Source organism: Chiloscyllium punctatum, chromosome 7, assembly GCF_047496795.1.
Source record: "Chiloscyllium punctatum isolate Juve2018m chromosome 7, sChiPun1.3, whole genome shotgun sequence".
Lineage (NCBI taxonomy): Eukaryota > Metazoa > Chordata > Chondrichthyes > Orectolobiformes > Hemiscylliidae > Chiloscyllium > Chiloscyllium punctatum.
The window spans coordinates 111,291,587-111,319,182 of record NC_092745.1 but is presented as its reverse complement, the minus strand read 5'-3'; the positions used below and the strand labels follow the sequence as shown (position 1 = coordinate 111,319,182).

Here is a 27,596-nt window from a genome sequence, read left to right as displayed (position 1 = left end):
AGCATCTGCAGTCCTCACTTTCTCCTGACACCAAAAACCAGGTTTTTGTGGATGTAGCTTCCTCATTGTCTGCCTCTCTGCTCTGGTAAGGACAAAGGCTGAAGTTCCAATGCTACGGACCCAAACAGAGATCAAGCAGAAAAGAAGTGCTCCATCCTGAAACCTTTTTGCCGACCCTCCCATGGGTCTCTGGAGCCCAGAGGGTGATGTGAGTGCAGATGAGGTAGGCTAGAGACCACAACGGCACCTCAACATGCAGGTACCCTCAGAGGACTAGATCTAAAACTAAACAGATGAGACGAAGCCATTAGATATCTTGGAAAAGGAGAGAATGCTCTCCTGATGAATTAATGGGTCCATACCCAGAGCCCTCATATTGAGGCATGGAGCCTGAGACTCTAAAGAAAGCCTCATCCTACTGCAAGGAGTGGCCTCTTCACTTGGTGAAGTTTATTCCTCCAGTGAAAACTGCCAATCTTTTAATTCACTGCCCCCTCCATGCTGTGGGAGGGCAATCTTCAGAAATTATCCCTGCGCTTGGAATGATCCAGAGAGACATCTGGGCTTGCCATAAATTTCAAACCCACCATCACGGAGTTTAGGGAACTCTTTGTTTCTCAAAGCCAGCTTTTGGTTGCCTTTTACTTTTGAACATAGTAGCTCAAGTGCCATTCAATGGACAATTGAGAGTCATCCATGTTGTTATAGTTTTAGAATCGCATTTAGGCTGGACTTACTTCTCCGAAGGAAGTTAACCAGTTTGGTTTTAACACGAAACAAAGAGTTTCTTCTATTCATTTACAGGTTGAGGGCATTTCTGGCTCAACCAGCATTTATTGCCCATCCCTAATTGCCCAGAGGATCTGGAGTTACATGCAAGCCATACCAGGTAAGGATATCAGTTTCTGTCCCTAAGGAACATTTGTGAACGAGGTGGGCTTTTGAAACAATTGACAATCCATTTGTGGTCATCACTCGACTCTTAACTTCAGATTTTTATTGAATTCACATTCTACCACCTGCTATAATGGGGTTAGAACCTGAGTTGCCAGAACACTACCTGGGTCTCTAGACTAACAATCCAGTGATAACACTACTAGGCCATCACCACCCTTTAAAGTGGCTATAATGGTCACCAGCACTAACGCTCTGCTCGAATTATTATTAGAGTTTAAACTCTAATGGCTGCTGTGATGGGATTTGACCTAATGGCCCAACAGCATTAGCTTGGAACTCTGGGAGTCTAATGACTAATCTAGTGACATTGCCCAAACCACCTCCCCCAAATTTAAATTTAACTGTTGAGTTAACCATGAGCAAAACTATTCAGAGTAGTAAAGATCCACAAGAATACCAGCTGAAGTGGTTGGAATTTTGGAGGATAATGTAAAATCTGATAAAGCCATCATTAAAGAAAAGTTCACATGTTCGAACATTCGTCCACAGCAAAGGAAAAATGCATTCAAGTCTGAATATTGACCATTCCTTGTATGTTGTTGTGTATGTGCAAAAGTATAGTTGTCCACTTTATAATATAACCTCCATAACAAAAAGAGAGTTAAGAATCAATCACATTCCTATGGGTCATATTAAGCCAGACCAGATGAAGACAGCATATCGATTTCCCTGAATGACATTAGTGAATGAGATGGATTTTTTAAAAAGACAATTGATTTTGTTCAGTTACGTCTCACGGTCAGTATGTCAGCACGCCTGTAAGAGACATGCTCGTGGCGTCATCACTGTGTCAAGCATTTGACCTGGAGGTATAAAGAACCCATGCCCTGTCTTAACTCAGATCACTTGAAGCATGGCAGGTCACTAGAAATCTCCTGTTGTAATCGAATAGATTAATACTAGCCCAGGCACTAATGTGTCTATGAATGTTAACATTTATATATGTTAGTAAGATACAATAAATGTTTGTTGGATCTTTCAATAGCTCATTATCTATTCCCGGTTTCTTATGAGAGATAACATAAGCATTGCTGCATTAAGTAAAACAAGTTACTGGAGACAAAACCCTCTGGTGATTATTATTGAGATCAGCTTTCTATTCCATGTTTCTATTGACTGAACTTAAATTCCACCTGCTGTCATGATGGGATTTGAACTTATGTCCTTGGATCATTAGAATAGGTATTTGAATTACTTTTGCAGTGGCAGTGCCACAGTGCCAAAATATCCTCTCCAACAGAATACAGTTCTTCATTATTACAAGCTTTCTACCGACCCATTGAAAAACAATGGCAAGTTCAATGTAAAATGTGGCATACCACCAAAATGTATTGTAGGATAAGTTCACCCCTGAACTTCCCTTATCAAGAGCAGTTTTGTTTATTTGATGCTGTCGAAATAAAAAGAGTGCTTTCAGCTTATCACATTATAACCACACACTCCTGACATGCCCTCCTACACCTCCTCCTCAAGATATCAAAACTACTGACCTGCAAGATTTCCCAACAAGTACAAATATCAACTAAGAACAGAAGAATTAAGAGAAGCTTCTGAAAGAAGCAGCAAGCAAAAGAAAAATTCATTAGTAGTAATTGCCAGGCTTCTCACTGAAATCCACCTCTGGGCGATTGGCAACACTTCTAGGTTCAAAACTTTCAACCACCTACCAGCAAAACAAGCTGAATAAAATCCAATCACGCACAAAAGAACATGATTGAATCACAGATGGTTACAGAAGTAAAGGAGGCTTTTTGGCCCATCATGTTCATCCTGACTCACTGTCAGAACAGTTCACCTTGTGCTGTTCGCCCGCCTTTGGTCCAGAGATCAGCAAAATCCTTCCTTTTAAGATAATGGTTCTTTCCTAGTTTGAAATTCTCAATTGACTCTGCCTGCAGCATACTCTCAGGCAGTGTATTCCTGGTCAGAGTCATTCGCTATGTAAGAAAAGGTTTTTCTCAATGCCACCATTGTTTGTGTTACCAATTATCTCAAATCTGTGCCATTTGGTTCTTGATCCTTACAGCAGTGGGACCAGTTATTCTTCATCTACTCTGTTCAGCTCTCTCTTGATTCCTTCTTTTTTCTACCTTCTCATCTTCATGGAGAATAGTCCTAACTTCACCAATCTTTCTATGTCACTGCAAATTCCTCATCCCTGGAATGATTCTCCTAAATATTTTCTGCCCCTCTTTGATGCCTTCAGATTGTTCCTAAAATGTGGCATCCAGAACAGGACACAGTAGTCCAGCTGTGGTTGAATAAATATTTTATATAACATAATCCCTCACTCATTGTCACATTACAGCAATAGATTCTGCACTGGTAATCCCATCTACCATCCTTAATTGAATGGGGCACGCAGGGATGGCTGCTTGATTGATGTCTCCTTAAAAGGTGTCCCCCTTGAGTCCTGATGCCACATGTAAGCGTTCCCACCTTGTATTTCTTCCTGATATTAGCACTGGACCCACAAATTAGGAAACAGTCCATTCTATACAGTGTACAGGCAGCACCGAAGAGCAAGAAAATCGATGTTTCGGGCAAAAGCCGAAGGGTTTTCCTGCTCCTCGGATGCTGCTTGACCTGCTGTGCTTTTCCAGCACCACTCTAATCTAGACTCTGATTTCCAGTATCTGCAGTCCTCACTTTTGCCTAGTTGATTTTAACTATCCAACATGTCTTGTCAGAGCTTGGTTCTTTCAGATCTTATAAATGTTTTGTTGGGTGTTTTAAGCAGCTTTAGAATTGAAAGGTCCAGAATATGAAGATGCAGAGATTTTTCCAGCCCAGGAAAAAAACACAGGTTTGTTTCCACATTAACAGAAAGGAGATCCTGTGGTGAACGGGGTGGTGTCCCTGCCTCTGAGCCAGAAGATCGGATTCAAGTCACACTCCAGGACATTTTTTTTCTTCATTATTTGAGACTGGCAAATCAGTATTTTTTGTATATCTGCAAATGGTCTTAAACTGAGTAGCTTGCAAAACTATTTCACAGGTCAGTTTACAGTCAACCACATGGAGTCACATTTAGCCCAGAGCAGAAAAGGATGACAGATTTCCTTCCTTAAAGGATGTGAGAGAATGAGATGGTTTTTTCCAAGAATCAATGATAGTTTGATGGTCACCGTGACCAAGACTAGCTTTCAATTCTAGATTTAGTAATTGAACTGAAATTCCACAAGCTGCTTTATTGGGATTTAAAGCTAATGTCTGACCTTAAACTAGCCTGCCCATAGTCTTCATGAAACATCTGATCATCATATTCATTCCACGTCTGAGAGCTCTGACAAAGAGTCATCCGGACTCGAAACGTTAGCTTGCTCTCTCCACAGATGCTGCCTGACCCGTTGTTATCACCAGCAGCTTTTGTTTCCAGATTAATAACTCCAGTTAACTTAAATCCAAGGAAGTCTCCTTGATGCCTGCTTCTCTGGAGAAAATTCCTTATATTTGCCGACAACATGGACTCATTCCTGTCCTTAAACATCATCCTAATGACTCATCACAGACTTTAATGAAATTCTGTATCACCCTACCTTCAGCCAACTGGACCTGAACTCTCTGGACTCTGCCAGTCATGTGACTAAACATTAACTAGATTTGTGGTTCTTGTTATGCTATGTGGTAAACACTTTCCTTCTTTTTAAGTTTGTACATGTGCAACAAGCATTATCTAGCTTTGAATGTCTGAATAAGCCATCCTTCTAATGTAACCAGAAAGATAGTTTGTTGCAGCTCACGTTAAAATTGCATGTCATAATTAGAGAATTTGAGGAAACATGTCACCCTGTTTCAAAAGACAAATAAAAATTAAAATACCTTTGCTTCAGGACAGGACGTGGGGAGAAAATAAAGTTATTTTATTTTCATTGTGTCCAGAAGTGAGGTTGTTAAAGATTGCAGGGATTTAATTTGTACTTTCTATTGAATGAGAGTAATTTACAGGAAAGATTAACATCTACTGCTAGACCGAAATCGTCTCTCTGTCATAATATAATCCTTATTCGTGACTTTACCCCCAGTATCCCTTACCATACCCATTACATTGGAGCATATTATTTACACCTTATCCTATGATGTCCATGAATGAACTGTTTAATCATTCCCTTACTTCAATCTTTGCAATCATCATTTCAAAATCAATCACTGTCTTGCATGACTCTTAACCTACCCACCCTGTTTGACATCAGAAACTTAAGTGTACCTGGGGTACAATTAGCCCAGTTACCAAATTGATTCAGCAAGGAAAGATTAAAAGCCAAAAGAAAATCTGTAACAGAAAAGTAATATTATTGGTATTGGCTACATTTGTAGAGGGCAAACTATTTATTAACAACAAACAGCCAAGGGCAGTCTATCTTGATACTGCTTACAGTGCCTCAAAACTGATAAATGAATGGAATTATGCCTTACATTTGCCATGTTTACACTGGCTGCTCTACTGACTTAATACCAAGAATCAAAAGCGTGACAATGAACCTCATGCATTATCTAGAAGCGCCATTGTAATCATTCTGAAAAAAATATATTGTTTGACTTCAATGCTTAAGTAAAATGTACCTGCAATAAAGAGGCACCACAATTCAGAAACTGTAGTCCTGATTCAGCCGAATCGATCCCGCCAGCAGCTAGAACCGGAAATCCTGGGAGAGCCTTACCAATAGCAGATACAGCTCGTAAAGCAATTGGTCTTATTGCGGTTCCTAAAAAGAAAAGTTAGACATGAGCATTAATCTCATTGGATAGAAACAGAATAGTGATAACCTTAAACACTTAAAAATTTGGTTTATGATAATCCTCAATATCTTGTTTTTCGATCAAACCTATTGTTTTAAATGTATACGCTTCATGCACAAATAACATTTATGTCAATTAATATAGAAAAATGTGCAAATAAAATTAATATTTAACAAAAAGATTTGATTTACATATGTTTTTAAACCAATATATGCCCTTGCATTTTTTCTACAAGCAACCCTATCATATTAATACTCTAAAAAGGATGAAAAAAGGCAGCTACAACAATAATGCTCAGAGAAGTACTCTTAACTTAATTCACACAAAAAATTACATGATTTAAGTGACTAATTGAGTTCAATACCAGATTATAGTTCCAATAATTCTGCTTCTTAATAAGAATTACAGCCTGTGGCTTCATATTTCTCAGTATCAACAGCAAAGGATAGAGAATGATTTCTCAGAGAACAAACAGCAAAATTCTATCATGATTCATTTTAAATTGTTTTGGATGCACATTATGGGGTATCTCTTTCTGTGGTAATTAAATAATGTAACTTGTTCCACTGCAATCAGCAGTTATCAGTTTTAAGCAAGGTATTCACATATAGAGAAAACATAATCTGAAGGGACAATCATCTTATTGCTTTAAGAACACTTCCACTCTTTTCAGATCTTCAAGTGTCCATTTGGGAAAGTCAGAGTCAAAATGTGTGGCACAGGAAAGCACAGTAGGCCAGGCAGCATCCGAGGAGCAGAAGAATCGACATTTTGGGCATAAGCCCTTCATCACGATTGTGGAGGGGGAATGGGGATGAGAGATAAATAGGGGCTGGGAGTGGGGCTGGGGATAATTGTGATAGATTGGTGGGGAGGGTGGAGCAGATAGGTGGGAAAGAAGATGGAGAGGTAGGATAGTTCAAGAGGGCTGTGCCGAGGGTTGAATCTGGTAATGAGGTGGAGGGAGGGGGGATTTGGAACCGAGTGAAGTCAATATTGATGCCATGTGGTTGAATGATCCCAAGGCGGGAGATGAGGCATTCTTCCTCCAGTTGGGGAGTGGCTTTGATTTGACAGTGGAGGAAGCCCCAAATTTGCACGTTTTTGGGGAGTTGAAATGGTTGGCCACAGGGTGGCGGGATTGTTAGGTGTGTGTGTTCCAAAGATGGTCGCTGAAATGTTCTGTGAGTTGGCGTCCTGTCTCCCCATTGTAGAGGAGACTACATTGAGAGCAATGGATGCAATAGATGAGGTGGGTGGATGCAGGAAAATCTCTGCTGGATGTGAAAAGAACCTTTGGGGCCTTGGACAGAGATGGGGGGGGGGGGGAAGTGTGGGCTCAGGTTTTACACCTCTTGCAGCAGAAAGGGAAGGTGCTGGGTGTGGATGGTGGGTTAGTGGGGGTGTGTGGATGTAACAAAGGAGTCGCAGCGGGAATGGTCTCTAATGCAGATAAGGATAGGGAGGGAAGTATATCCTTGCTGGTGGGGTCTGACTATAGGCGGTGGAAACAGCAGGGGATAATGTGATGTATCTGGAGATGAGTGGGATAGAAGGTGAGGACCAGGGAAGTTTCATCCTTGTTGTGGTTGGAGGAGTGGAGTTCAAGGGCAGAGGTGCAGGAAGTGGAGGAGATGCACTGGAGGGCATTGTTGATCACGTAGGAGGGGAAATTGCAGTCCTGCAAATAGGAGGCCATCTGGGATGTCCTGGAATGGAGTTGTTCCTCCTGGGAGCAGATGAGGCAGAGGAATTGGGAATAAGGGATTGTGTTTTTAACAGGAGGGAGATGGGAGGAGGTGTAGTCCAGGTAGCTGTGGGAGTTGGTGGGTTTGAAATAAACAACCATGTTGAGATGGTCGCTGGAGATTGGTCAGAATGGTATGAAAGCTGATGAATGGTGGATATGCTCTAAATGGAGTGAGTGCAAATTTGCCAAATGTTACCTTGAGATAACTGGCATCCTGAAATGCAGTTAGTATTCCAAAGGTAGAGTAAAACCTCATTTTGGGAGAGTTGTGAAAATAAGAATTAAAGACAGGATTGATATTTGCTTGATGGGAAAATCATATTGTTGGCTGGCACATCTTGCCTTGTTTAATCCAGAATATAGCCAATCTTTTAAGGGGATCTATTAACATTAATGCTTCAGTGTAGGCCTAGGGACTGCACTATTTTTGACCTGTGTAAATGGGCAGAAGGAACAGAGGCCAAGTTTTTCATTTTCTGTGAAGTAGTGAGAATAATGGTGAACGTGATGACATAACTGATCAAGAGCCCAAAAGTGAGATTCTTGCCGTCAAGAAATAAAAACTATTGCAATAAATTTATCTCTCCTGAGCTGGCACTATAAGGTGGCAAGAAGCTTACATATCTGTTTTTAAACCTCATTAATTACCAAAATTACCATAATCGCATGCCCAGTTGTCTGTCCTCGGCATGCTGCAGTGCTTCAGCAAATCACAGTCCAAACTGGAGGAAAAGCATCTCATCCTCAGACTTGGCACTTTACAAACTTCAGGACTTAATATTGAGTTCAAAACCTTCTAATTGTGAACCCATTCCTTCCTTTTCTTTTTAGCTCTACATTCCCTGTAATCCTCTCTCCCCTCCCCCCAGTTCAGTGGGAAGGTCTGTTCTTTCCAATCTGACAATTAGAAACACCATTGTTCTGCCCGTCTCACATTCTGATCACTTAACCTACTTTATCAATATTCTTTCTACCCCAGAACTTCACCCTCCCACCATTGCATAAATGATGTCCCCTCTATACTTCACATCAGCTCTGAGAAACAGTCATCTTGCCTCAAAACATGAGCTTGCTCCCTCTCCACGAATGCTGCCTGACTTGCTATGATCTCCAGCATTGTCTGTTTTTAGCACAGATTGCAGCATCTGCAGTAATTTGCTTCTATGACAATGTTCATTCCCACTTACTTTTGCCCAAGTGAAAAACTCAACGCTGCAAAAACATGATAGTGAAAACTAAATGGGTACCTGTTGAGTTGGGTTCACAGCCTCCAGTCCAGGAAGGTTAATGGCTGTGCCAACTCTTCAGTTCAGGTGGAACCACTACAAGTGCATCAGGTGCTCCATGGTCACTGGCTGGATGTCTCCCTGTACTATCCGACTACCCAACTGGGCAACAACAACGCAGCAACATCAAAATATCAGCTTGTGCAGGCACAGGCAGCAGTTTCTCTCCCAGAGTCAGATTAGTCAGCAGGAGCAGCCAGTAGCACAATGAGAGCGGGCAAGATATTGTTGGAAATACTGTTCATTGAAGGGAACCATGTGATCTTTGGGAGTGAGGCAAGCCAAGCCATAGCTTGTTATGGAGAGGGTGTGGTGAAGGTGTGGAGACCTTGAGCATCCCACATTCCAGGCTTAAAAATGGTGCATTAATAGTCAGGTGAAGGGGCTCAATCAAAATGGAAAGAGGTGAAAGTTTATCAGGAGCATAGGGGCTGCAACACTTTGGGGTACATGAAAAATAGTGTATCACAGGCAGTGCCATGATAGTCATGCGACACAAATACAAAATTGGAACCTCCCTTATTGATCCAAAAGTTAACTGTACAATGCAATTTTGATATCACAAAACAGCATCCAAAGTGGGAAAAGTAACTGTTCCTTTTAAAGGTAGTGTAGGAGCTTAGTGCTAGAGTATTGGGGTCTTGTAAAGGACAGTTACATTACCATGACTCCAGTGATAAAACTATGTCATATATCTGCTGAAAATCACAATTAGAATCTCAATGTTCCTCACACTATCTAAATCTGAACTGCTTTCATGAAGAAATGGTTAAGATTACCTCATCTTGCCAATAGGCCAAGACACACAGTCCCAAGCATTAAAATTACAATGTCCTCACAAATATCAGGGAAAGCCTGCTAAGACAGAAGGACTGAAGAGGGGACAGGAGGAGGAATTGTCTACTGGTAGCTGCTTCAATTCAAGGAAATGCAGACAGTTTTTTTGAGATTTTTATGGACCGGGCCAGACCCTCTCACAACATTTGAAGAAGGTAGCCTAGAGCCTAACTTTTTGAGTTGTTTGAAGGTGAATATTCCAGGAGCGACGCAGTTGGTCAAACCACTCTGTTTTAAACAAAACCAAATTTATTTACACATGAACAAAAGAAAACTGTATTTAGATTAACATAACTATTTAAAAACCCAACTGACACGAAAGCGCAACTTAACAAAGAGCTGTTTCAATTTCCTGCACCAGCCCATAAACACACCCCCTGACAAAAAGGCAAATTCAAACACAGGTTCTTGTAGGAGAGAGAGAGAGAGAGAGAGAGAGAGAGAGAGAGGATCAGCATGGAACTGTTTCTATGGGTCCCCAGCTAAAACTAACCCAAAACTGGAAAAGCCCCATAACGGGGAAAAATGGCCACTCCCCTTTCATTCTACAAGTATTTAAAAAAGATCCTGAAAGCCTTTTCTGATTGTTGACTTGGGCCACATCTGTTAGCCATTATTGAAGTAGCCAGTTCAGATATTTCAGCACCTCTGCCTTTATCTCCCCTCACAAAAAAAAACAAGTACAGAATAACCTTGTTAAAGGAGCAGCATCATGACAAGTACAATGAGAAATAAGCACAAGAAGGCTCATTAAGGAAATCTGCTGTGGTAAATGCCTCCTGTGGAGTTAGTGGCAAGAATCTGGAGCTTTGTGGGAAGGATGTGAGGGGATGAAGTGGCCCTTTACTAAGACTGTGTACTTTCTCTTGAAGTTCTCATGGAGCTGCTGCAACTGGTGACACAATGGCAGCAATCAACACAGCTGTCCTTTCTGCAGTTCTGCTCTGCAGGGCACTAGAGCAATGAAACTGACACAGAGGAGACAGCAGCTACTGCTGGCATAACAAAAACAGAAGCCACCACCAGCTGGAACACAGCCTTAAGAGAGAGAGAGAGAGAGCAGCACTAAAAGCCATCACAGAGGAGGAGATCTCTGACACAGAAAGAGCAGATCTGTAGACTTAGTGCAGCTATCTGCGAATGACTGAGAAGATATCTCAGGATGTCAGGAACCATCATGTCACGCCTCTACCAGCTTCTGAATGAGGGCTTGTAAGGACTGGCACTGGGCAGGAATCTCATCCCTAAAGGTTACAGCTACTCTTCATGTTTTCAGAAATGGGCCATTTGAGAGAGCTATTGGCCCCTCTCTGGTATTCCCCAGTCCGTTTGCTCATTGACGCATCTGGGATATCATTGATGTTCTGTTTCTCAGAGCTCATCTATTCATCTTGCTCCCTTTTGATGTGGGGAGTTAGACAGTGAATGCATTAGGACTTTCAACCAACAGTTGCTTCCCACAAGTATAGGATGCAACTGGTTGTTGCCATCACATAGCAATTAGAGCCCAAAGGATTCCACTCCCTTAATATTCAATTAATTTGTGGCAACAACAGAAAAGATATTGTATGTCTGCATTACATATATGAGTAGCTACCACAATTCATACATTCTGGCCATTTACTTGCTGTTTCATCTTAACCGGGGCCAATTTGGGAGAAGCTATATTAATTTAGCTGTATCTATTCCTCATCCTCGGGCTGATTTATTTGTGAAGCCCTGTTTTGAGGTGGATTGCCTTTGACCTGGATGGTATGTTATATCCGTTTCTGTAGCCTTGTCTGGGGCAAACTCTATGAATGAGTATAGCATGGATGTTCTTGCTCCTCATTGTATTGTGGAGAAACATCCTGTCCAGTTCTGGAAGTTTGTGACCTCTGACTTCAGTCACCCTATTTGGTGACAAACAGCAGCCATGAGTATTATCCGGTGGAGATTTGGCTCTGCAGTTTCAGGGTCACCCAGAACGGTGCCATCTATGGACCCTTGTTTGGTGTTTTTGTGTGAAATGACCAGTTCTATGACTTTCTTGAGATCCAGATCTGGTTCAGTCAGTAGCTTCCTTTGAGTCACAATATTATTGATTCCACAAGCTGAGTGATCCCTTAACGTTTCCTGAAGGGCTGATCTGTAAGCTCAGTGTTCCACTAATTCCCACAATCTCATCAAGAATTCAGCAAATGGTTCCCCAAGAAGCCTATATGCCATGTTAAACCTGTGATGCTGCAATGTAACAGTCTGGGGTCATAGTGGTCTGCTGTTTTACCTATCAGTTCATCTAAGGATTTTGACTCCCAGGGTTGCTGGGTAGGTTAAGCTCTCTGTGATTTAGGTCAGGGTCCCACAAGTGGTCAGGAGGATGACTGTTTGTCAGTGACCCCCTTCTATCCCTGAGAAGAAGTATCACATTCTTTCAACATACTGCCACCAATCCTCTGCACCTGCATCATAAAGTTCCAGTTTCCCAAACATTGGCAATTTCAGTACTTCCCCAATATAGTTTTACTGGGCTGTTGAAAGTCAAAACTATACTCTCATTATCAATGTAATAAATCAGCAAGCACAACAGAAAAGGAACATACAATGGCTAGTGCCAACCCAGGACAGACAGTTCTGTAGACCCATCCCTGGGGCTCCTTTATTTATTCTTGAGAGAGTCCATTGTCGACATTTTAAATTGATTTGACCTGAAATGTGTATCACACATCTGAGGCAGTTGGGACTTGAACTGAGGACAGGTCTGGGTGGGATGCTCTTCAGAAGGTGTGTATGGATTCAATGGGCTGAATGGCCAGCATCCACACTCTAGAGATTCTCTGAACGTGAATACGTGTTCACGATCAAGCTAATTTTCATAATATGAGTGAACTTCAGCCAAAGAAAACATATGTATTTGAAGCTTGCCCTTTTGGAAGTCTTGTTCTGTGACAGGATTTAAAGCCCTGCAGAAGCTTAACAAGCAGTCTTTGTGACTTCTGAAATTCAGTAGCACCAAGCTTTGAAGGAAATCTACAAAAACCTAGATATTGCATTGAACAGTCCTTCCATGGTCATTCTGGCTTGAATGTGAAGGGAATGGGTGTCTTCCACTGCTGGTCCTCAGGCAAGAGCAAATCCTGTTCGCACCACCATGTACTTCGCTTCAGGGACCCCTGAGCTGTTTTGAGTGACCTACTGAAAACTTCACAAGTGAAGCCCTTATTCTTAGGCAGTAGTTAATGTAAATGATATCTTTTGAATAGTCGAATGTGGCAATTCCTGGTAACTCTGTTTCCTAGAATGGTGTTATGCTTCACAATTACCTGATGAAGGAGCAGCGCTCCGAATGCTAGTGCTTCCAAATAAACCTGTTGGACGATAACCTGGTGTTGTGTGATTATTAACTAATTCCCTAGAAATCAGAAGTTTCAAAGACTGCTGGCTTTGACTGAATGCAAAAGTAATAGATTCTATCACAATGCCAATATTTTAGAAAAAGCAGAAATAAACCAAGGGGAGAATTTAATACTGTGACCATGCTGTGGCTTAAAAAGATTATTTTGTCCTGTTTTTTAAAAAGAGAGATTGAATGAGAGAATTGACTGTAAACAGCTTGTGAGGCCTTGGGTCTTTTTCTTAAAGTTGGAGCAACGGAGGCAGCCTGGATGGGTGTGGCCAGCTCTCATAGACCACTTTGTTGGTTTAGCTTTAATTAGTTTTTGTTGTGTGCCTGAAGAAGTCAAAGCTATCTTCTCCCTCTCTCACTTACAGCTAGAAGCTGGGGTTTCTCTCCATAGCTGGGTTACCTGTGACACAAATCAATTTTTCTGAATTTTCCTTTTGGCCAAGGCGTGTGTTTATGGGATGTTCCTCTTACTTTGGTTGTATTTTAACTGTAATGTTTAAATAAATTGAGTTTGATCAATCGTATGGCTCTGGAACATGGCACTTCACATTTGTATTAAAAATAAGAAAAACATTAGGGTCTAGGCTACCTTCTTAAACTGTTTTGAAGGGATCTGGTCTGGTCTGGTCCATAACAATACCACTCCCAGTTGTGCGTTTGGTGTAGAGGGCATTTAATGATAAGGGAAGGTGACACTGGCTTCCTGCTTCTGCCTTGACCTTGTGTCTGTGTATGTGTGTGTGTGTGTGTATGCACGATTATGTGTGTGTCTGTGCTTGTGTGTACATGTGTGTCTGTGTGCATGATTCTGTTCATGTGCATCTGTGAGCATGGGGTGCTGAAACCCACCCTCTGCCCTTGCTGCTAGTCCCAGTGCTCCCAAAACTCATCTGTGGCCTGTGTCCTTTCCTAATCCTGGGCATCGTGTGGGCCCATTTCTGGTAGCAGCCAATAACTTGCGAATGACGCTGCTGTGCACTGAAAAGCTGCAGGTTTCTGACCTGAAACATTTGGTGTTTGGACCTCGTGTCTGCTGTTGGTGAGTCTGAACGATGTGCAGCTCTTCCCGAAGAAAGATGCCTTAAGGCTCTTGCTCACTGGGTGAGAACCCCATCTCCTACTTTGAATTCTGACCTGTGTCCAGACCCATATTTCGCTCATTAAAACGATAATTGATGACTTTTCATCTATGGTATTTTACAGAAATTGATTGCTCCTGTAGCAATATTTCAGAAGTTTCCATTTGAAAATCTTATTCTGTTTCCACACTGTAAGCAATCTAATCTAATCTTACACCAATCAATCTAAGCAGCATTAATGATTCTTTTAATTTAACAGAAATATTGTTTTATGTAAAAACTGAAAGAACTGTGGATGCTGTAAATTAGAAACAAAAACAGAAATTGCTGGAAAAGCTCAGCAGGTCTGGCAGCATCTGTGAAGAGAAATCAGAGTTAATGTTTTGGATGCAGAGACTCTTTCTCCGAAGTGTTCTCAGGAAGGGTCACTGCACCTGAAATGTTAACCCTGACATCTCTTCACAGACGTTGCCAGACCTGCTGAGCTTTTCCAGCAATTTCTGTATCTGTTTCATGTAAGTCATCATACACACAATGAACTGCAGGCCAATACTTAGGTATTGACTGCCTCACACCTTTGAAACAAGTTGCAGAGAAAAAGCCCACATGAACAGTGCACGATAACTTAAACGAGAAATGTTCTTTTTCAATAAGAGATATTAAATGTTTGGGACATGACACAATAGAAGGTACAGGAGATAAGGAAGTGGAAAGACAGTCTTCATCTCATGGCTCCTCACCAAACTAGGCTTCTCCCCCTTCCATTTTGTCACTCACTTTGAATAAGACACGCACACTAACATTTTTCTTACCAAGTTGCTCCTTCAATTGAAAAGATACGGAATGGTGAATGAGTTGTGGGACGCCTAGCTGTGCTACATTTTAATCAATCTATTCCTTTTCAGCATGAAGCATGTCTGTTTTAGAGGTTTTAGCTACTGAAGAGTGAACTACTGAATGATTCAGCAGCAGCAAGTGATGGAGAAGGAATGCACTTTCTGAAGTTCCAGCTTGTATTCTACTTCAGTTGGTAAATGTGACAATCACAGCACCATTCTTAGTAGTAGTACTGATGGTCCATCCATCCTAACAATCTTGAATTTCATAGGAATGGATAATGCAAATGCAGTTGGGAAAGATACTGAAAGGTCATTGATACCTGAAGAAATAAAAAATGCTGACATGTGGGGCAAATTCCTCTTTTAATGAAAAGCTGTCAATGATTCTTTTCCTCTTTAATTGATAACCTGCTAATAAAATTGTTCTAATGTAATTTCTAGTGCAACTTCTGAGTACATGGGGAATCTGATTTAATTAGGTTGATGACATCTGTCACTCAGTTACTTTACTAGTGCCAATCTATTGTAATTTTCTTTCCAAAATATTACTTTCAGGTTGTGCAAATGTGAGGAGATTATCAATGTCGATGCAATTAGAGAGTGGGAGAAAAGGGAAAGCAAGACAGAAGAAGATTTTAACTCATTAATCATGTGGTTTAAGACCATGATGATATAAAACAATTCATAATTGTGGCAAGGTCACAAAAAGACCATCATCTGATAACTGATGGCTGGTTACTAGAATATTGTTGTTCATGGCTCCTATTTGCAGAGCGTTTCAGAGAACATCTCCGGGATACCCGCACCAATCAACCCCACAGCCCTGTGGTCGAACACTTTAACTCCCCCCCCCCCCACCACTCTGCCGAGGATGCACAGGTCCTGTGCCTCCTCCATTGCAATTCCCTTACCAACCAATGCCTGGAGGAAGAACGCCTCATCTTCTGCCTCGGGACCCTCTAACCCCATGGGTTTCTCCAGTTTCCTCATTTCCCCTCCCCCACCTTACCCCAGTTCCAACCTTCCAGCTCAGCACCACCCTCACGACCTGTCCCATTTGTCAATCTTCCTTCCCACCTATCTGCTCCACCCTCCCCTCTGACCTATCACCCCCATCTTCATCCAAATATAGCACTCTCAGCTATCTTCCCCCCCAGCCCCACCCCACTCCCATTTATCTCTCCACCCCCGAGGCTCCCAGCCTCATTCCTGATGAAGAGCTTTTGCAGGAAACGTCAATTTTCCTGCTCCTTGGATGCTGCCTGACGTTCTATGCTTTTCCAGCACCACATTCTTGACCGTATACAATTTACATGATTCTCTCATAAGAAACCAAATAAGGGAGCATTGGAGCTCGACATTATTCAATCATTTACACTTTTAAAAAATAAACTCAAGGAACAGTTTTCAATTCTTTCCCTATTCTTTCAGGTACACCAGGCCTCGACATTCAGAATTGAAGGGGATGCAAGTGAAGCTCCTGATTGTAAGGTCCGAGATATGTAGATACTGCAGCCATTAGCTCATTTCCATTGAGCTGGTATGTTGCGGAGAGGAACAGATAGCTCGCTGTCTGCAGGAACTTGATGATCTGGGATACCTATACACCAGGCTACACCCCTCAGGTGAGCAAGGAATGATGTAAGCAAGTTGGGAATAGAGAGATGGTGGAGCAAGAGATCAGGCGAACACGGTAACTATAGGGAAGGGAACTGTACTGATTCAGGGCTGGGGGAAAAGGTGAATAGCTGAAGGGAGTGATCAAGGTCTTGATGGCCAGGATATGTCAGGCAGCAAATGGAGGTGAGGATGGGAGTAGCTGACAGTCTCCCCTACTTCAGAACAAGATAGCTTTCTAACCAAATTTGGAGCTGGCTGTTTATTTGCACATACAGAGGAACCAACACCTGTCACAGCCTTGGGCACTGAGCATTCATTTACTGATCCCTACCAATGTGATTGATCATGTATATGAGTCTCCTGCTTTCTTCCGAGATTAGGAGATCTGTTTAGTGCCCAAGAAATAAGCAATGCATGACTTAATTTCTAGGCTTTTATCCTCAAGTACATTCTGTCACCATTATGTGTCAGCAGTAACAACAAGACTTTGAAAAAATGCTCCTTTTAAAGGCCAAAGTATAACATTGTCTTTAAGGGTAAAATCTCAATTCTTTAAAATGCTTTTAACAGAACACAGAGAGGACAATTAATTTTATACTTGCTGCTGATCTGTACTGTATCACAAATACAATTCACAACTCAACAAAGAATTAATTAAATGCCAAGCAGCACAAATACTGAGGTGACTTGAGTTCATCAATGCCAAAGATTACCATGTACTCTATAAAGTGATAATAGGTCCACTGTCTAGTAACTGAGTAATGGTTCATTTGGAAACAATCTTTTCATATAAGCACAAATAGCTTGAAACCACTGTTTACAACGTTCAATCTCTCAGCTTGCTAACATCAGTTTGTAAAATCATTAATTCACAAAAAATATGTAGCTGAATTTGAACTGTTTAATTTATTCTATGCTTCTTTAGTCCCTGCATGAATGCAGTTGGATTTTCAGTGCATTTTAAGTTCAAAGTAATTAATAGAGGGAAAAAACCCACAGAATATTCATTGTTGTTCAGCTTGGCACAGTTGGGTCTTGTGTTATGATCATTTGTGAAGGAAATGGTAATATTCAGAGAATATTGATTGCAGATAAGGGGGAGTTGTCAGGATCTAACAAACCTTAGAAACTTGGGCAACATGGGGTTAAAATTCAACTTAATTCAGGAATTCAGACCACCATCTGCCATAAACCTTGCCTGATTTTACATTGAAAGCAGACTATCACGTTGCCAATTTTCTACCTGCCAAAGTTCTTTTCTCTATCCCATATTTCTCAATTCTGTTCTGTTTTATGAGCTGTGGGACTGCTACTCCAAAACCTCCTGCAGGAAGATATTTTCCTGCTGACCATTCTTCTCATAAAATAGTAATTGAAAATACTCAAGCTGATCAGCAGGTCAATCAGCATGTACGGAGAATGAAAAAAATAGAATTCACCTTTCAGGTTAAGTGACCTTTCATTAGAATCTGCTGAGTATTTTAGGCATATTGCGTTTTTATTTTCAAATTCCCAGCATCAGCAGTATTTTGCCCTTTTGTAAGAAGTAAGAGTTTTGCTAACTGTGGGGAGGAAATGGACAAAATGGCCGCTTAGGCAGGATATGTCTATCAACCAGACATGTAAATGGCTCAGTTACCTGCCAGGCAGATGGGTCAATGTGCCACCAATGTTCCTGAAGCCTGAAATACACCATGGCAGTGGAAAGACAGCTAGATGTCCTGCCAATACATCACCCTCCCCACTCCAGAAATATTTTGTCAGCGTTTCCATCTTCTGGCCTGTCTTTAGTGGGCTGGGGAAACTTAAGCCATTATTTTCTCCATCAAGAGAGCTTTGCTCTTTATTACCAATAGGTCTTGCCATTTTACTAATGATGGGATAAATCACCCGCCAATATATTTCCTTGCAATCACTAATGGAAGTCAGAACCAGAATAGGGCATTTCGCCCCAAATCTAGGCAAGCATCTGGAATGTGTACTGACTCATGACAACTGAATTCCAATGTCATGAAGGGCAGGATTTTAGCCTGGATCTCCAGTACTCATTCACTATTATGCTGTGAAAAACATTTTCATAAAACAACAGTGGTGACAAGCTCACGTTAAGAAATTAATCATTGGAAGATGGATTGTCCTGTTTCTCGTTGAACCAAACAGGTTTAAAATCATGCTTAGTGCAGGACAGTGCCAAAGTTTGTGATTCCACCTGCTGCCCATAGGTGGCTTAGAAGAGCTGCAATGGTAAGTAACTCACAATATCCTACCTACATGCTGTAAATCGCCTCATATAAGTCAACCTAGTGTATAAGACAACTCCATCCTATCGTCGCCAAAAACATGCTTTTGGATATACTCTGTAGAAGTTGAATCCCTTTTTAGCTCTTAAGTGCTGTACTCACATGCCAATTTTTCACCACAAAAACACATGTTCTATTTCCCTTTTCTGTAAATCAGCATATTGATCAAGAGGCAATCCTAGCACATATTCTTACAAAGCAGAATGTATACTTGATGAACACTAATGGGTCCTTCAGCAAAACGAGGGAAGTATGAAGCTGCTTTCAGGATAAAAGGTATAAGGCTTTCCAACTTGCCAAATAACTGTATTGCAGCGAGGGAATTGAGAAACTGGTGCAAGAATGGAGGAAGGATGAATTCATCCAGTAGAAAATGCCCAAGACCAAATGTGCAATCAGTACCATGACCAGTCCTTGACCTGATCCTGAGAAACATGTGTTGAAATGCGTCCTCAGAAATTGTCAGCATGGTTACATTGTCACCAGCGGTACAATATGTATGTAAGCATTTATGTTTGGGTGAAATAAATCTCTTGAGTCCAGTAAACATTTCCCACAAGAAGCTCAATGATGTCGCCACTTTATGCTAAGGACAGTCCATTGTTGTAGAAGACCAAGATTGCTCAAAGGTTGCCAAAAACCTTTAATACCAAAATTATCACTTTGCTGTGATTTTTTAGCAGGCAGTGGTAAAAACACTCTTACCAATTAAGTTACATTGGCAACCGAGACGTAAGACTCATTTTGGCATACCCAGCTGCCAAATAATAGAGTGGAAAGGTTCAGAAACAGTATTGGTGAGAACGATAGGAGAAAACAGGATTCACGGTGGCCAATGGAACAAAATTGAAGACGATGGTAACTTTCAAACATAAAACCATGCTGGACACCAAGCTCCCGAAATGTCTATGACAATGGCTGAGTGGATGAGAATGGAGTACAGTTATGGACCGATAATATAAGGAATAGGTAGCCTGATGTCTGCATAAAGAATGCAACTTATTTGTGTGGGACATATTCTGATCCCATATAGCCAATGAGATCAAGATCTGTACTGAAATCAAATCAACATCATAGTTTTACCAGGAGATACAACATCTGTAGTTTATCCTTTGAAAGTGTGCCTCAACAAACCATTTGAGGAATAGGTGGATGGTTGAAAACATAACACCTTCACAAAGAATAGAAAATGCATGCTGCTCCACATGATATTTTCTGTGCTTCCATTAACAGGTCCTGGGATGCTATTAGTGCCTGCTATCATCAGATCATGATGAGAACATGGACTACACAATTCAATAGATGGAGAACAAAATGATTTGTTGTTGTGGGATGACTTTGTAAGTGACAATGCCACATCAGATCCAGAGTAGGATCTTTATGTTGATTCTATATCTGAAGTGATTTGGAATGAATCCAAAGAACTTTTTGTGTTGGATTTCAAAGACAATGAATTTGAAAGTTTTGAAACACCCTAATTGTGATTATGTCCTTGCTTACCAAGATCAGCCTGTACTGCTCGTAAACAAAGCTTTTCACTGTACTTTGGTACACGTGACAATAAATCAATCAATCAATCAAAGGTGTCTTTGTAGAGTTAATTCATTCATTAAACTGTGCAACCTTAATTTAATATGTATTACTGGTGTTACCTTTGATTTCACTTTGAGGGTGAGAAACCTTAGTCTGTGACTAGTATCTTAAATTTAGATAAAGGCAAATGTATGACGAAGACAGAAATCTAAGGAGATATGTTATAACTTTCGACAAAGATAGGTTATCGAGAAAGTAAAAACTCTACAAGATGATGAATTATTTGTGATGAAGTAACAATGCTGAGGTTGCTATCCAATTGAAAGAAAGGTCTCATAATGTTACTGGTAGGAGAGAAGGTTAGGAATATTTTAGAAATTAGGAAAAAGCAGTCTAAACACTGATAGGTCAACCAGACCTGACAGGCTATATCTAAGAGTCTTCAAAGAAATCACAGCTTTTTATCACTTTGGAAGAATAGAAAGGAAAAACAGACAAATTAAGAGAGACAATAGAATGCTACAGTACAGAGGAATTACACACAAGGAACAATATCCATCGTGTGGATTTAAAAAAAAATATTCATGGGATCTGCGCATCTCGCTAGGCCAACATTTATTACCTATCTGCAATTGCCCAGAAGGTTGTTAAGAGTCAACTATATTGCTGTGGGTCTGGAGTCACATGAAGGCTACCAGGTAAGGATGGCACATATCCTGCATTGCAGGACTCTAGTGAGCTAAATGTGTTTTTACAATAATAGTTATTAAGCCAGATTTTTATTAAATTCAAATTTCACTATTTGCCAAGATGGGATTCAAACCCATGCCCCCAGAATATCAGATTAGGGCTAAGGATTACTAGTCCAGTGATATTACCACTATTCCACCATCTCCCCCAATACAGCAAATAGAACAATGACCAAAAACAAAGAACAGCACAACACAAGAACAAGCCAGTGCTGACACATGATGCCTTTTTAAACAAAACATTTTTGCCTCTACACAGTCTGTATCTCTCCATTCCCTGCCTATTCATGTATTTCTTAAAGATACCTCTTAAATGTTGCTATTGTCTCTGATTCTACCACCTCCTCTGGCAGCACATTCCAGGCACTTATGACCCTCTGTGTAAAAAAAACCTTGTCTCTCACACCTCCTTTAAACTTTCCCACTTTTACCTTAAACCTGTGCCCTCAAGTAGTTAACATTTCTACCCTCAGAAAAAGACTCCGACTATCTATTCTCTCCATGTGTCTCATAATTTTGTAAACATGTATCAGGTCACCCCTTATCCTTCGACGTTCAAATGAAAGCAAACCAATTTTGTCCAATATCTTCTCATAGCTAATACCATCCAAACCAGGCAATATCCTGATAAACCTTTTTTGTATCTTCTCCAAAGCCTCCACACCTTTGTGGTAGTGTGGTGACCAGAACTGTACACAATATTCCAAATGTGGCCAAACTAAAGTTTCATGCAACTGCAACATGATTTGCCAATTTTTAGACTCTATGCCCTGACCAATGAAGGCAAGCATGCCATATGCCTTCTTGAGCACCTAATCCATTTGTTTTGTTTTAACCATCCTCCCAGACTTCGCTCTCAGTGAGGATGAATAATCAGTCCTCAGTAAAGGCCACACCTTCATCCCACTATGCTTCCAGATCAACAAATTCAACACGCTTTGTGACATCGACGTTTTCTTCTGCCGTCTCTGCCTTTGTGCCTGCTTTTTCCATCAGGACTCTCACCCATCCCCTGAGGACCCCTTTGCTCATCTCCAACATACTCCATCCACCTGGACACCCCGTGCAGATCTGTTACCCGCCCTCGATCTCTACATCTCCAACTGCTGCCGCGACATTGACCACCTCAACCTGTCTACCCCCCCTCACCCACTCCAATCTCTCACCCTTGCAACACTCAGCCCTCCACTCCCTCTGTTCCAACACCAACCTCACCATGAAGTCAGTGGACAAAGGGGGTGCAGCAGTAGTTTGGCGCACCAACCTCTACACCGCTGAAACTAGGCACCAACCCATGGACACCTCCTCCTACTGCCCTCTTGACCATGACCTCACCTCCCATCACCAAACCAGCATCTCCCAAACCGTACACAACCTCATCACCTCAGGGGATCTCCCATTCACAACCTCCAACCTCACAGGCCGGGAACCCCGCATTGCCCCATTCTACATCTTACCCAAGATTCATAAACCTGACTGTCCCGGTCGACCCACTGTCTCTGCCTAATCCTGCCCCTCCAAACTTATCTCTACATATTTTGACACCGTCTTGTCCCCTTTGGTCCAGGATCTCCCCATGTACATCTAGGCCACCACCCATGCCCTCCACCTCCTCCATGATGTTTGGTTCCCCAGACCCCAATCCCTTATCTTCACCATGGACAACCAATCCCTGAACACGCCCATCCGCCATGACAAAGACCTCAAGCCTTCCATTTCTTCCTCTCTCACCAAACTAATCAGTACCTTTCCAGTGACACACCCATTCGATTGGCTGAACGGGCCCTCACCCTCAACAATTTCTCCTTTCTATCCCTCCATTTCCTTTAGACCACCTGTATGGACCCCAGCCATGCCTTCCTTTTTGTCAGGTATATGGAACAGTCCATCTTCCACAACTACACCGACACCATTCCCCACTTTACCTCCACTACATCAATGACTGTGTCGGTGGTACCACATGCTCCCATGGGAACGTCGAACAGTTCATCAACTTCACAAACACCTGGATCACCTCAGACACCTGTCTCCCCTTCTTGAACCTCTCCATCTCCATCTCCGGTGGCCGACTCAACATGGACATCTACTTCGAACCCACCGATTCCCACAGCTACCTGGACTACACCTCCACCCACCACCACTCCTGTAAAAATGCTATCTCTTACTGCCAATCCTCCGCCTCCACCGCATGTGCTCCCAGGAGGACCAATTCCACCTTAGAACATCATAGATGGCCTCCTACTTTAAAGACCGCAATTTCCCGTCCCACATGGTCGAAGATGCCCTCCACTTCCCACACCTCCACTCTCATACTCCACACCTTCAACCCCAACAAAGACAGAACCCCCGGTCCTCACCAACCTCTGGGGATACAAAGCATCATTCTCTGCCATTTCCACTACCTACAGTCAGACCCTACCACTAGAGATATATTTCCCTCCCTACCTGTATCAATATTCTGCAGAGACCATTCTCTTGTTAGGTCCACACTTCCCAACAACCCACCCTCCACTCCCGGCACCTCCTCGTGCCACCGGAAGAAGTGTAAAACCTGCGCCCACACCTCCCTCCTCACCTCTGTCCAAGGCCCCAAAGGATCCTTCCACATCAGGCAGAGATGTTCATGTACATCCAAACACCTCATCTACTGTGTCCATTGCTCTTGATGTGGTATCCTCTACATTGGGGAGACAGGACGCCAACTTGCGGAACATTTCAAAGAACATTATTAATGACTTAGATGAGGGAGTCGAAGGGTGGGTCAGTAAATTTGCAGATGATACGAAGATAGGTGGAGTTGTGGACAGTGAGGAGGGCATTTGTCGTTTGCAAAGGGACTTAGATATGATGCAGAGCTGGGCTGAGGAGTGGCAGATGGAGTTCAACCCTGCCAAGTGTGAGGTTGTCCATTTTGGAAGAACAAATAAGAATGCGGAATACAGGGTTAATGGTAGGGTTCTTAGTCAGGTGGAGGAACAGAGGGATCTTGGGGTCTATGTACATAGATCTTTGAAAGTTGCCACTCAGGTGGATAGAGTTTGTAAGAAGGCCTATGGAGTATTATCGTTCATTAGCAGAGGGATTGAATTCAAGAGTCATGAAGTGATGTTGCAGCTGTACAGGACTTTGGTTAGGCCACAGTTGGAGTACTGTGTGCAGTTCTGGTCGCCTCACTTTAGGAAAGATGTGGAAGCTTTGGAGAGGGTGCAGAGAAGATTTACCAGGATGTTGCCTGGAATGGAGAATAGGTCGTACGAGGATAGGTTGAGAGTTCTCGGCCTTTTCTCGTTGGAACGGTGAAGGATGAGGGGTGACTTAATAGAGGTTTATAAGATGATCAGAGGAATAGATAGAGTAGACAGTCAGAAACTTTTTCCCCGGGTACAACAGAGCGTTACAAGGGGACATAAATTTAAGGTGAAGGGTGGAAGGTATAGGGGAGATGTCAGGGGTGGGTTCTTTACCCAGAGAGTGGTGGGGGCATGGAATGCGCTGCCCGTGGGAGTGGTAGAGTCAGAATCATTGGTGACCTTTAAGCGGCATTTGGATAGGTACATGGATGGGTGCTTAATCTAGGTTAGAAGTTCGGCACAACATCGTGGGCCGAAGGGCCTGTTCTGTGCTGTATTGTTCTATGTTCTATGTTCTAACATCTCTGGGATACATGCACCAATTATGCCCATCGCCCTGTGGTTGAATACTTCGATTCCCCCTCACACCCCACTAATGAAATGCCATTCCTGGGCCTCCTCCACCACCAAATCCTAGCCACCTGTCACCTGGAGGAGAAACCTCTTCTGCCTTGGGACCCTCCAACCACATGGGATCAATGTCAATTTCACCAGTTTCCCCATCTCCCTTCCCCCCACTTTATCCCTGATCCAACCTTCCAACTTGGCACCACTCCCTTGAACTGTCCTACCTGTCCATCTTCCTTCCTACCTATCCACTTCACCCTCCACTCTGACCTATCACCATCATCCCCCCAACTTCATCTACCTATCACAGTCCTAGCTACCTTGCCCCCAGCCACACACCCCGTCCATTTACCTCTCAACCCTCTTGGGCCTCTCTACATTCCTGATGAAGGGCTTATGCTCAAAACGTCAACTTTCCTGTTCCTTGGATGCTGCTTGACCAGCTGTACTTTTTCAGAACTACACCTTTTGACACTTATCCATTTGTTTTGCCATATTCAGGGAATTGTTGTCTGTATACCTAGATTCTTCTGTACGTGAATGCTTCTAAAGGTTCTGCCATTTATTATATACTTTACTTCTGCGTGACCTTGCAAAATGTATTACCTCGCATTTGTCCAGATTAAATTTCATCTGCTCAAGTCTTTAGCCTATCAAAATCCTGCTGTATCTTCTGGCAATCCTCTTTGACATCTATAGCTTCCCCCAGTCTTTGTGTCATCCACAAGCTTATTAATCAGACCACCCCACATTATCCTTCAAATCATTTATATATTATAAACACTGATCCCTGTGGAACACCACTGGTCACAAATCTCCAGTCACAAAAAACACCGTTTGACCACTACTATCTGTCTCCCATGACCAAGCCAGTTGTGTATCCATCTTACCAGCTCACTATGGATCCTATGTGACTTCATCTTCTGTATCAACCTCCCATGAGGCATCTTGTCAAATGCCTTGTTAAAGTCCATGTAGACAACATCCATCACCCTACTCTCACCACTCATCTTCGTCATGTCCTCAAAAACTTCAATCACATTTGTGAGACATGACGTCCCCTGAAGAAAACCATATTGCTTATCATCAATAAGTCCATAGTTTTCCCAATATGAGTGAATCCTGTCCCTAGGAACCTTGTCTAACGAGGGCTCTATAAGGCTCTGGTCTGGCCACATTTGGAGTATTGTGCATGGTCTTGGACCCCTTATCTCAGGAAGGATGCACTGGCCCTGTAGTGTGTTCAGAGGAAGCTCACAAGAATGGTCCAAGGAATGAAAAATTAACATATGAGGAACATTTGAGGACTCTGGGACTATATTCAATAGAGTTTAGACCGATGGGGAGGGAGATAAAATTGAAACTCATAGAATACTGAATGGATTAGATACAGTGGATGTTGGAAAGATGTTTCCGTTGGTGGGAAAGACTAGGACCCGAGGTCACAGCCTTAGAGTAAAGGAAACACCTTTTAGAACATAGATAAGGAGAAACATCTTCAGCTAGAGAGAGGTGAATCTGTGGAATTCACTACATAAAAGACAGTGGAGGCCAGCTCACTGAGTATATTTAAGACTGAGATAGATAGGTTCCTGATTTTCAAGAAGATCAAGAAACAAGGGGAGAAGGCAGCGAAAGGGGATGAGAAACTTATCAGCCATGATTGAATGTCAGTGCAGACACAATGGGCTGAATGGCCTAATTTCTGCTCCCAGGTCTTATGGTCTTATGATTTCCATACCAATGATGTAAGGTTCACTGGCCTGTAATTTCTGGGATTATCCCTGTTGCCCTTCTTAAATTAAAGAACAACACGAGCAATTCTTCAGTCTTCTAGACTAAAAAGGATGTGAAGATTCCTGTTGGGGTGGGGGCGATGGCTTAGTGATATTATCACTAGGCTATTAATCCAGAGACCCAGGTAATGTTCTCAAGACCCAGGTTTGAATCGCAATGTGCAAATGGTGGAATTCGAATTCAATGAAAATCTGGAATTAGGGGTCGAATGATGACAATTGTCAATTGTTGGAAAAACCTATCTGGTTCACTAATGTCCTTTAAGGAAAGGAATTTGCCATCCTTATCTGGTCTGGCCTACATGTGATTCCAGACTCACAGCAATGTGATTGACTCACAATTGCCTGTGGGCAGTTAGAGATTGGCAATAAATGCTGGCCCAGCCAACAACAGCCTCATTCTATGAATGAATAAAAAAAAAATACAAGGCCCCAGTGATTTCCTCCCTCAGCTTCTTCAGTATTCTGTAATAGATCCCATCAGATCCTGGGGACTTTTCTACCTTAATGTTTTTGAAAACAACCAACACCTTTTTTATATCAACAAACAATTTGGAAGGTAAATGGAACTTTTGCCTCTATTGCAAGGGGGAATACAGATCAGTGGCATAAAAGCACAAAGTACTGACACCACTGTACAGAAATAAAATGAATGGCTTTTGCCCGAAACATCTATTTTGCTGCTCCTTGGATGCTGCCTGAACTGCTGTGCTCTTCCAGCACCACTAATCCAGAATCTGGTTTCCAGCATCTGCAGTCATTGTTTTTACCACCACTGTACAGAAGGCTGGTGAGTCTGCTTTGGTCTTCTATTGGTCTTGCATTGGAGGCAGTTTAGAAAAGGTTCATTGAGTTGACTTCTGGTATAAAGGGGATGTCTTATGAGGAAGGTTTGGGAAAATTTGGCTGAGTTTTATTGGCATGCAACAAAATGAGCATGTTGAGAAACATTAGATTCTGAAGGGGCTGAACATTGTAGTTGCTGATACAACGCTTTCCCTTGTAGAGGAATCGAGAATTGGGGCAG

At 42.1% G+C, this 27,596-nt stretch overlaps 1 protein-coding gene across 1 annotated transcript in view; it reads right to left on the bottom strand.

The window, feature by feature from the left end:
- LOC140480044 (dihydropyrimidine dehydrogenase [NADP(+)]-like) overlaps window positions 1–27,596 on the bottom strand; it is a 731,044-nt gene that overhangs the window by 133,082 nt on the left and 570,366 nt on the right. Inside the window, exon 19 of the mRNA XM_072574601.1 lies at window positions 5,521–5,663. Coding sequence (XP_072430702.1) covers window positions 5,521–5,663 — 143 coding nt within the window. The remainder of the gene's footprint in view (window positions 1–5,520; window positions 5,664–27,596) is intronic.